The 12,223-nt window shown below is 49.9% G+C and overlaps 1 protein-coding gene across 1 annotated transcript in view; it reads right to left on the minus strand.

Moving 5' to 3' along the window:
- sorcs2 (sortilin-related VPS10 domain containing receptor 2) overlaps positions 1-12,223 on the minus strand; it is a 95,724-nt gene that overhangs the window by 23,682 nt on the left and 59,819 nt on the right. Inside the window, exons 8-9 of the mRNA XM_056300229.1 lie at positions 5,820-5,966; positions 2,358-2,460 (exon numbers count right to left, since the gene is read on the minus strand). Coding sequence (XP_056156204.1) covers positions 2,358-2,460; positions 5,820-5,966 — 250 coding nt within the window. The remainder of the gene's footprint in view (positions 1-2,357; positions 2,461-5,819; positions 5,967-12,223) is intronic.

Here is a 12,223-nt window from a genome sequence, read left to right on the forward strand (position 1 = left end):
GGTCGAGGGAAACCGACAATGGGAAACAGCCCTATAGATATCCCTGATGACTACACACACGCTCAATCACCTCTGACATGACGCTCCCCCTTCAAAAACACATCACCATCTTGTTCATCCTGGAAGCAAAGAGTAGACTGACATGTCCAACTAGCTCTCGTACGGCCAACAAAACCTCCTCCACCGTCACACTGAGCTCCGGCGGGACTATCCGGATCCCATGATGGATGGTGGCATCTCGGAGGACACCGTTTCCTCCCGAAGACCACCCGACAAAACCACTGAATACTCGGCCAACACTAAGTAAAAGGCAGTAAGAAAGCTCACCTGATCACGCACATAGGACGGATGAAGAATACAGCGGGAAATCCAAAAAACACAGAAAATACATCAAAACTCCGCGCCACTCGCATATCACCACTCACACTCACACACCCAACCCCCCAGCATACAGTGCAAAGAGAGAGAATTCAGGGGCAGCAGGAGCCGGGACATGAACCCGGGTCTCCCGCACCACGGGCGAATACATTAACCAGTTGACTAAAGGGAGAGAGAGAGAGAGAGAGAGAGAGAGAGAGAGAGAGAGAGAGAGAGAGAGAGAGAGAGAGAGAGAGAGAGAGAGAGAGAGAGAGAGAGAGAGAGAGAGAGAGAGAGAGAGAGAGAGAGAGGAGAGAGAGAGAGAGAGAGAGAGAGAGAGAGAGAGAGAGAGAGAGAGAGATGTAAAATCAGGGTAGATCCTGGAAATTCCCCAATTGGATGTAAATTTGGAGAGAGAAGGAGAGGGTGAAAAACCCGGGGGTGAATTTTACATCGTCTGACCGAAGGCCCGCCTGGCTGAGGCAATCATTTCCTATGAAGGAGGGGTCATTTTCCCTCTCGTTTTACACAGCGAGGAAGCAGGCCGGGGGGGGGGGGGAGATGTGAGGTAGAGCTTGGATGGCTCAGTTCCTCACAGGCACCCCCACGCTGTTCACTTAGGGAGCCCGGTTTTAGCCCTCTTCCCGGGATGCCCACACAAAAACAAACAGGGCGAGATATTGAATAAAAAACTGCCGGGATCTGAGTGCACTCCCCTGAGTGTTTGAGTGCTCTTTCGTAAGGCGGCGTGTTTTACTTCACCACGGCACAAATAGAAAGATTATCTGTATCAAAGCCCTTTCTGGGATAAATAGAGGTCCGCCTCTAGAGGAGAGACACTTTCCAGTATGGGCACTTTTGTTATTTGCATATAGCGGTGTTGTGGGACGGCCTGCGCGGACACACACAAAGGCAGACGACAAAGTATGAACGTCACGCTACACCGGCATGTGTCGGCAAGCTTCTATACGCACAACAAGACAACGAGCCTCCCCACAGCACCACCGCTAAGGAGGCCCCGATGAGCTCACAGACTCTGCTAAACTGGAAAGGCCATCGGTTATGGTATTCCAACACGTACTCATCTCATAGTGTTACATATCCACGCTTTGGCAAACTGATGTTAGATGTGACTTTTCTAGAGACATGCAGGGGCTGTTCCATAAACTCCAATGCTAAACTCCGGCTTCATATATATATATATATATATATATATATATATATATATATATATATATATATATATATATATATATATATATTTCCTTTACTACTTTTATAATCGCCATGGGGCATTTAACCCATCCTACCTGTGTAGCTAGGAGGAGCGGGCAGCCGCCGTGCAGCACCCGGGGATCAACTCCGGTTCTTCTTTCCATTGCCTTGCTCAGAGGCACAGGTGGGAGTATTAACCCTAACGTGCATATTTCTGATGGCGGGGGAAACCGGAGCACCCGGAGAAAACCCACGCAGACACGGGGAGAGAACACGCGAAGTCCACACAGAGGACGACCTGGGGTGACCCCCGAGGTTGGACAACCCTGGGGTTCGAACCCAGGACCTTCTTGCTGTGAGGCGCCGGCGCTAACAAGATATATGAATATTAACGACATACAGGTTAGGTGGTGGTTAAGTTTAGGGTAACGGTTAGGTAGTGGTTTAACCCACCGCATCTCATACAGACGCTGGATGATGATGACGACGATGATGGTGATGATGATGATGATGAGAATGGAATGAGAACTTACCCTAAACTTAACCTCTATCTAACCTTAAGGCTAAACATAACCACCGCCCAAATATAACCACAGGACAGTGTTTCAGCAACACAGTCCTCCACGCCTCTCCTTCCGGATTTTGACTTTGTATCGTTTCATCTCAGGCACCACCACCACATGCAGACAACCTCACACACAAGACAGGTCTAACATTGTGCAGTACTGTCTTCTCAGCTCTAGCGATAATCGACTACTGTTATCACATGGCTATAAGAGACTCACCAGCGCCCATGATGAGACCGGGGGCAGAATCTTTGGTATGGACCGTCCCGGACACGTACGGGTTGTCCGCCCAGCGCAGGTGGAGGTGCAGGTGACAGTCAGGCTAGGGAAATGAATATATTAATTAATAAAAAAATTATATTTGTGTAAACAATGTATATGTGTATGCCTTTGAGAATGTGTGTGTGTGTGTGTGTGTGGTGTTACGGGGGGGTATAATGTAAATTAATTCAAGAGTAGAGGCGCTATTTATTGAAACACAGCTGCTCTCTGGTTGGTCCATCCATCCATTATCCAAGCCACTTATCCCAACCGGGGTCGCGGGATGCCGGAGCCGATCCCAGCAGTCACTCGGCGGCAGGCCCGGAGACACCCTGGACAGACCGCCAGACCATCACAGGACCAGCACTCACACGTAGGACGGCCAATTCACCTGACCTCCCTGTGTTTGGACTGTGGGAGGAAACCCACGCAGACACGGGGAGAACATGCAAACTCCACACGACCCGGGACGACCCCCAAGGTTGGACTACCCCCGGGGCTCGAACCCAGGACCTTCGTGCTGTGAGGTACGGAAGTAGCTTCAGTTTACATGTGCACACTCCAAAATGCTCACACACATGACGACCGACCGCTAATATCGTATGTCTTGGATGGCGAGATATAGAAAGCGGTATTACCGTGCACCTCCTCCATAGACTCGAACGGCCCGCGTGCTGCACATAAACAATAAATCTGCCCTCGGGGGGAAAACATCAGGAACCATTTAAATGGCTCGGCGGCGCCACGAGGCAGTAGATTAAACGCAGATTGGGGTTATTAATTGACAACACATCGCTTCATTGAGGCTTCATTACAAACGGCTGGCGTGCATGCCAGAGGCCATTACTCTCCCCCCCCCCCCCGCAGTGTGTCAGGTGGGAGGAGGGGGGTGGGGGTGACACTAACAGTATCTGTCTTCCACAGCCCAAACACCGGCTGTGAGATCCGGTGTACGACTTTGTCTGGCGCGGTGACTTAGTATCAAAGACGGTACCGGAGACGTGGAGCGATCTCTCAGCCTCGTCAGCGGTCGCCGTGCCGACCGCGGGGATAACCGAGGCGGGGATAACTGCTGACTTTAGATGGAGGGGGTGGTGGGGGGGGAGGGGGGTGTAACGCAACTCATTTGTTTTGCAAGGCTGGCTATTAAGGTGAGCAATGGATAAGCCAGAGGGAAGAGAGGTCAATATTTCAGCTTGTGTGTGTGTGTGTGTGTGTGTGTGTGTGTGTGTGTGTGTGTGTGTGTTCCCCTTTCTATAGCTACCATCTTTATTTATGACTTCCTGCTTCTGTGGATGAGATGACATCTGTATCTGCCTTCATATCTTGTCAGCTGAATAGAGTGATGTTGGAAATGAACCCAAAACACACTCACTCTCTCTCTCTCTCTCTCTCTCTCTCTCTCTCTCTCTCTCTCTCCTCTCTCTCTCTCTCTCTCTCTCTCTCTCTCTCTCTCTCTCTCTCTCTCTCTCTCTCTCTCTCTCTCTCTTTGTAGGGTGTGATGTATGGATATCTGGCAGTGGGTGACTTATAGCTCTATGCTGGCTAGTCTCAGTGCAGTGTGGTTCACAAGACAGATAGCAGCACTAGATGAGTATCTCCTTCATGTTTGTCACAGCGTCTTTACCTGCACTCTCCTCCTGTAAACATCTCACTCCTCTTTTCCTGCACTCTCCTCCTGTAAATATCTCACTCCTCTTTTCCTGCACTCTCCTCCTGTAAATATCTCACTCCTCTTTACCTGCACTCTCCTCCTGTACTCTCCTCCTGTAAACATCTCACTCCTCTTTTCCTGCACTCTCCTCCTGTAAATATCTCACTCCTCTTTTCCTGCACTCTCCTCCTGTAAATATCTCACTCCTCTTTACCTGCACTCTCCTCCTGTACTCTCCTCCTGTAAACATCTCACTCCTCTTTTCCTGCACTCTCCTCCTGTAAACATCTCACTCCTCTTTTCCTGCACTCTCCTGCTGTAAATATCTCACTCCTCTTTTCCTGCACTCTCCTCCTGTAAACATCTCACTCCTCTTTTCCTGCACTCTCCTCCTGTAAACATCTCACTCCTCTTTTCCTGCACTCTCCCCCTTTAAATATCCTACTCCTCTTTACCTTCACTCTCCTCCTGTAAATATCTCACTCCTCTTTTCCTGCACTCTCCTGCTGTAAATATCTCACTCCTCTTTTCCTGCACTCTCCTCCTGTAAATGTCTCACTGCTCTTTTCCTGCACTCTCCTGCTGTAAATATCTCACTCCTCTTTTCCTGCACTCTCCTCCTGTAAATATCTCACTCCTCTTTACCTGCACTCTCCTCCTGTAAACATCTCACTCCTCTTTTCCTGCACTCTCCTCCTGTAAATATCTCACTCCTCTTTTCCTGCACTCTCCTCCTGTAAATATCTCACTCCTCTTTCCTGCACTCTCCTCCTGTAAACATCTCACTCCTCTTTTCCTGCACTCTCCTGCTGTAAATATCTCACTCCTCTTTTCCTGCACTCTCCTCCTGTAAATGTCTCACTCCTCTTTTCCTGCACTCTCCTGCTGTAAATATCTCACTCCTCTTTTCCTGCACTCTCCTCCTGTAAATATCTCACTCCTCTTTACCTGCACTCTCCTCCTGTAAACATATCACTCCTCTTTTCCTGCACTCTCCTCCTGTAAATATCTCACTCCTCTTTTCCTGCACTCTCCTCCTGTAAATATCTCACTCCTCTTTCCTGCACTCTCCTCCTGTAAGCATCTCACTCCTCTTTCCTGCACTCTCCTCCTGTAAACATCTCACTCCTCTTTTCCTGCACTCTCCTCCTGTAAACATCTCACTCCTCTTTTCCTGCACTCTCCTCCTGTAAACATCTCACTCCTCTTTTCCTGCACTCTCCTCCTGTAAACGTCTCACTCCTCTTTTCCTGCACTCTCCCCCTTTAAATATCCTACTCCTCTTTACCTTCACTCTCCTCCTGTAAATATCTCACTCCTCTTTTCCTGCACTCTCCTCCTGTAAATATCTCACTCCTCTTTTCCTGCACTCTCCCCCTGTAAACATCTCACTCCTCTTTTCCTGCACTCTCCTCCTGTAAATATCTCACTCCTCTTTTCCTGCACTCTCCTCCTGTAAATATCTCACTCCTCTTTTCCTGCACTCTCCTCCTGTAAATATCTCACTCCTCTTTTCCTGCACTCTCCGCCTGTAAATATCTCACTCCTCTCCTGAGGTTCACAGACACAACAGTAATGGACAACAATACTTTGTGTAACTCTTTGCAAAGTACAAAAGGTATTACTGAAGTAGTCCAAGTTTGACTTTTACCTTTTTTAGAGAGAGATGTAGAACAAGAAAGGCAGGAATAAAGAAAAAGAGAGAGAGAGAGAGACAGACAGAAAGAAAGAAACAGAGAAATATTTTTTTGAGGGATGATGCATACCATTTTGCAGGTTACAGGCTTGCCGTTCATGTCAGTGGTGGGCGGAGCCAATGGCTCCCAGTCCCGCCCTTTGTTATAGGTGATGAGGGTTGTCACTTTACCATCTACCTTCTGATTGGCCAGGAACACGCCTTTGATCCCACGAACCTGAGAAACAACACGAACGACAAGTGGCGTTGTGAAACAGGCCTTAATCAAAAGATCATCGATGACTATTAAAGACACCATGGCTAGCTCAGCTGCTGCGTCATCAGCTAGCTAACCATGACCCGCCATAACTGCAAACTGGCAGACGTTAATGTGAGATGCTCACTATGACCAGGAGGACAACGTGTTAAGAGGAGATGCGGATCCACAATAACTCAAAAATCACTCAAACTGTCCACTGAGGATTCTGCAGTGCAAGAACAAGGTCTCTGTTAGCCCTGGGTCCACTAGTAGTAAGTAGTAAATATATATATATATAAAAAAACAACTTTTAAGCTGCTCAGATATTCTTGGAGAAGAAGCAGATGGGTGTTGTTTGAAGAGTTGAGGGAACTCAGACAGTGCCAGAGCATGTTATCAATCTCAGCAAAACGTATTGACTTTGAATCTCGAATATCTTTTCTGCGACTGTGTAAAAATGTTGGACTCTTGTTGTGGTACGCGAGGAAACCGCCACCCGTCTGGTGGCCCTGAGCAGGATTAAGTAACATGTGCAAATACTACCGAATATAGATTTGCCTGCTGGATTCATTTTCAAGGAGTCAAATCCGCAAATGTGGGGAAAAAATGAACATAAGTGACATCAGAGGAATTTACCCTGAACCGAATATAGTGTCTGAATCCAGAATACCCACAATGCAGTACATAGAGGACACGAAAGCCACTTTATTCCACATTTTATTCTCCATCCTCTGCATTTAACCCGTCCTATTGTACAGGAGCAGTGGGCAGCTGCAGCGCCCGGGGACCAACTCCAGGTCTTCTTCCCACTGCCTTGCTCATGGGCACAGGCAGGGGTATTAACCCTAACATGCGTGTCTTTTTGATGGTGGGAGGAAACCGGAGCACCCGGAGGAAACCCACTCAGACACGGGGAGAACATGCAAACTCCACACAGAAAGGACCTGGGATGGCCTGGGGTTCGAACCCAGGGCCTCCTTGCTGTGAGGAACTATGCTAACCACTGTGCATAATGGAGATATGCATATGATTCACAGGCTTAAACACCACCGACAGTAAAACTGGATGATAGTAAAAGTTAAATCCACTAGCATTAATACGGTCTACTTATAGTGGCTGTTAAAATGTTAGCGATGGGCCGTTGAAGCCGAAACATAAAGCAGAAAGAAGATGATGAGGAGGAGAGCAGACGGTCATCCAGCCAGAATCAGCCGCCAAGATGGAAACACGTCAGACGTGTTTCGGCCTCCCTCGTCTCCTGCCATCTCTAAAGGTGGCAAGGGTCCCCTCTCCCTGTTCAAGTTCTCCTACACCCCCCATTCCCTCCCCGCTACTATCCATCCCCCCCATTTCTCGACTCTCTCGTTCTCTTCCGCCTTAAGTCTCTATCCGTCCCCAAATGTCGCCCCCCCCCACCAACCCCCTCCACTTTACACGATGAAAGTACACCCCGGAGCAAGGGATGAGCGTGAGAGGGGAGGGGAGGGGAGGAGGAGGGGGGGGAGAAAATGAGTTCTGCAGCGACGGCCGTCGCCTCCACGGTCCAGCGCTTCCTCTCGTCCTCTTTTCTCAAACATTTCCCCTCCGTCTCCCCACGTCCCTCTTCTCCTCCCTTTCACTCGCTCCCCCCCCCCCTCACTCATCTGAAGGTCTTGCCAGAACACTCGCCAAAACGTGACGTGGTGACGAATCACGGCTCGGCTGCGAGATCATACACGGTAACGGTGCACATCTAAAAAAAAACCAAAAAAAAAACTTTTATTCATTTTGCTTTCAGGTCAGGAGTTGCCGCCATACCCAGGCTGAGACAACCTCAGACGCCTCGAGCAGATGTGTGCTCCAAGTTTGACAGACAAATTCATTTAATATGCAAATGCGGACTCGGTACAGCTTCACGTGCATGCACCAGTTCGCCCGCTTTTGCCTTGGGGAGGGGCAAAGATGCATTTGTGCTCGGGTGTATGGATCGCCGGTTCGAATCCCCGTGTTACCTAACCTAACCCGGCTTGGTCGGGCGTCCCTACAGACACAATTGGCCGTGTCTGCGGGTGGGAAGCCGGATGTGGGTGTGTCCTGGTTGCTGCACTAGCGCCTCCTCTGGTCAGTCGGGGCGCCTGTTCGTGGGGGGGGGGTAGCGTGATCCTCCCACGCGCTACATCCCCCTGGTGAAACTCCTCACTGTCAGGTGAGAAGAAGTGGCTGGTGACTCCACATGTATGGGAGGAGGCATGGGGTAGTCTGCAGCCCTCCCCGGATCGGCAGAGGGGGTGGAGCAGAGACCGGGACGGCTCGGAAGAGTGGGGTAATTGGGGCCAAGTACATTTGGGGAAAAAATGGGGGAAAAAAACAAGAGATGCATTTGTGCCAAGTATCAGAGTACATTTTAAACTAATTAGTCGTCTGATTGAAACCTTCATGTACGCCGTCATGACAAACCTACTTCACGACGCCGGCCCGGCACGGAGCGTCCCCGTGACCCGCAGAAGTTCAGCTCGCCGCAGCCCCCCCTTAAGTCTGTTTTCTCAGTCTGCTGGCAGAGAGTTTGTGCAGAGATCAAACTCGGGCCACCAGAGACTCCCCGCACACGCATTTCAGTTTAGCCGGTTTAACACGGCCAGCTCCATCGCCGCTCCCGATGCCGCCGTTTCCGCCGTGCGTGAGATTCTTTGCCGGCAGCAGATTTCGGCCGCTTTGGGGCCTTGATGCGCATGCTATTCCTTCTATTGGAGCGAGTTAAGACACAGCAGCTGTCGTCTAGATTTTCATCAAACACACATTTTCACGGAGACAAATACAATTGATTCTCTGACTGCTCCTCGGCAATCCACAAATTCTCCGAACATTTGTTCTGACCAAACAATAGAAATGCTGATGGGTTGTGGCTAGACAGGCTCCAGTCCTCACCATAGAAGGGTTGATTTCCCCCCCCAAAAAAGGGGAACGTCTACGAGAGCCTCCTTCAGCTGACATATTTAGGGTCTACTGTATTTGCGGATTGGATTTATTTATTTTTTTCTGAATAGAGGATGATATGAAAAACCAGCACTGACGATCAGAGGAAGTTGAATCAGTTCATCCGGACGCGACCTTCACTGACAGATCCGTTTCATCGTCATAGAAGAGACCTCCTCAGTCTCGACTGACTGCAGGTGTCCCCACCCTTATAAACCATACAGTGGCGTAACGACCAGTTTCATATGCAAATACGAGTGTGGCCACGAACTACAGTTTCAATGGCAACGTGTGCTGTTCACAGAGGATACGGGTATGCTGCAGTCACAGCCCTGTAAGATGGTGACAGATGTACTGGTCATCTATGTTAAGAGGGAACGACCGACTCTGAACTGGGGGGGGGGGTTTGTAAAAGTACATCTGTCACCATCTTACGATGCTATGATTCTGTGACAATGCTGTGATGAAGCGTCCATCTGGGTGGCATGGCGGTCTATTCCATTGCCTACTAACACGGGGATCGCTGGTTTGAATCCCCGTGTTACCTCCGGCCTGGTTGGGTGTCCCAACAGACACGATTGGCCGTGTCTGCGGGTGGGAAGCCGGATGTGGGTATGTGTCGTGGTCGCTGCACTAGCGCCTCCTCTGGTTGGCGCTAGTGGGGGAATAGCGTGATCCTCCCACGCGCTACGTCCCCCTGGTGAAACCCCCCACTTTCAGGTGAAAAGAAGCAGCTGGAGACTCCACATGTATCAGAGAGGGCCTGTGGTGGTCTGCAGCCCTCCCCCCGGATCGGCAGAGGGGGTGGAGCAGTGACCGGGACGGCTCGGAAGAGCGGGGTGATTGGCCAAGTACAATTGGGGGGAAAAAGAGGGGAAAAATCCAAAAGTAAAGCTTCATAAACTTGCAATATACCAGAACTCAGACCAGAACTGAACCAATTACAGCACGGTGGCCCAGTGGTTAGCACTGTTGCCCCACAGCAAGAAGGTCCCGGGTTCGAACCCCAGGCCGTCCAATGTCCTTTCTGTGTGGAGTTTGCATGGGTTTCCTCCGGGTGCTCCAGTTTCCTCCCACCACCAAAAAGACATGCATGTTAGGATGTTATCAGTCATTAATTTGTGTTTTTTTTGGGGCACTGATCTCCCTGCCGTATGCCTTTGATGTCCTGTCAAGGTGTTCAACCAAGCTGGTCAGCTCTTGCTCGTTCCCGGCCAGGCCGTCAATGTCATCAGCAAAATGGAGGTTTGTGATTCCCCCCCCACCCCCAATGCTGACCGTTCCTTCATGGTCTTCCAGTGTATCTGCCATTATTCTCTCCAGGAAACTGTTGACGAGAGTTGCAACCTCGACGGATGCCTGCCGTCGTGCAGAACCGGTCTCCAGTCGCCCCGCTGTAGTACACTGCACTAGTTGCCTTGTCATATAGTCGCTCAACAACTCATACAAGGTTTGGGCTGATGTTGCATTTCTTCATGGTGGCCCATAATACCTCACGCCAGACTCTGTCGAACGCCATTTTGAAATCAATGAAAACGTGGTTCAGTTGTTGCTGGCGTCGTAGGTAGTCTTTGCGCAGAATTCGGAGGTTAAAAATGTGCTCCGTACTACTCCTTCCCTTTCTAAACCCTGCCTGCTCTTCTGCTGTTATCAGTTCCGCTTGCGGTTTCAGTCTGTTCGGTGTAATCCTCAGCGGTACTTTGCCAGGATGACTGATGAGACCTGATGGTGCGGGAATTGTTGCGCTGTTGCAGGTTGCCCTTTTCAGGAAGTGCGACGATGAGTGATTGTGTCCAAGGCTTGGGCCACTGTCCCGTCTTCCGTATCTCATTACAAATGTAAGTTAAAGCGCTGATCATCGTATCTCCCCCAGCCCGCACTAGCTCTGCTGGCATGTTGTCGACTCCTGCAGATTTGCCTTTCTTTAAAGTTTTACAGCCTCTTCTACCTCCTCTCCAAGAATTAAATCATTTCTATCATCCCCTCTCTCTCATTGCTGCTGCAGGGGACGTTTAATACTGAAGGCTCTCCTTCATCCTGTGATTACCATCTGACAAAGAGGTGACCTAAAAGATGCTGTTTGGAGCGAGGAAACCACAGACTGGAGTTTAGGTGAAAAGTTTGAATGAGGTACAAGGTACGATACACACACAAAAAAACACACGGACACAAAAACAAACCCTATACATATAGATCACAGGGAGGGCGGATGAGTCTATTCTTAACCTGAGGCAGGGTACACAAAGACAATTTATGGCTGATCTGGTCCCCTTCAGGGAAACACACACCGCATCAGTCGGCGAAAAACGAAAATTGTTTTCAAAGATTGCATTCAGGGTGGAGAATGATTTCCACACTGACAGACAGACAGGCAGGGAGAGACTGACAGACGGACACACAGACAGAGAGACAGACAGACAGGAACAGAGACAGGAGAGACAGACACACAGACACACAGACACACAGGCAGAGAGAGCGAGAGAGGGACAGACACACAGAGAGACAGACAGACAGACAGGGAGAGACAGGAGAGACAGACACACAGACACACAGACAAACAGGCAGAGAGAGCGAGAGAGGGACAGACACACAGAGAGACAGACACACAGACAGGGAGAGACAGAGCAAGAGAGACAGACAGACAGACAGACAGACAGACAGACAGACAGACAGGGAGAGACAGAGCAAGAGAGACAGACAGACAGACATGCAGGCAGGGAGAGACAGAGCAAGAGAGACAGACAGACAGACAGACAGACAGACAGACAGACAGGCAGGGAGAGACAGAGCAAGAGAGACAGACAGACAGACAGACAGACAGACAGACAGGCAGGGAGAGACAGAGCAAGAGAGACAGACAGACAGACAGACAGGCAGGGAGAGACAGAACAAGAGAGACAGACAGACAGACAGACAGACAGACAGACAGACAGACAGACAGGCAGGGAGAGACAGAGCAAGAGAGACAGACAGACAGACAGACAGACAGACAGGCAGGGAGAGACAGAGCAAGAGAGACAGACAGACAGACAGACAGACAGACAGACAGACAGGCAGGGAGAGACAGAGCAAGAGAGACAGACAGACAGGCAGGGAGAGACAGAACAAGAGAGACAGACAGACAGACAGACAGAGAGGGAGAGACACACAGACACAAACAGTGACACAGAGAGAGACAGAGACAGACAGGCAGACAGAGAAAGACAGACAGAGAGACAGACAGACAGACAGACAGGCAGACACACACACACACATAGACACACACATAGACACACACACACACA

This window comes from Lampris incognitus, chromosome 20 (assembly GCF_029633865.1).
Source record: "Lampris incognitus isolate fLamInc1 chromosome 20, fLamInc1.hap2, whole genome shotgun sequence".
NCBI lineage: Eukaryota > Metazoa > Chordata > Actinopteri > Lampriformes > Lampridae > Lampris > Lampris incognitus.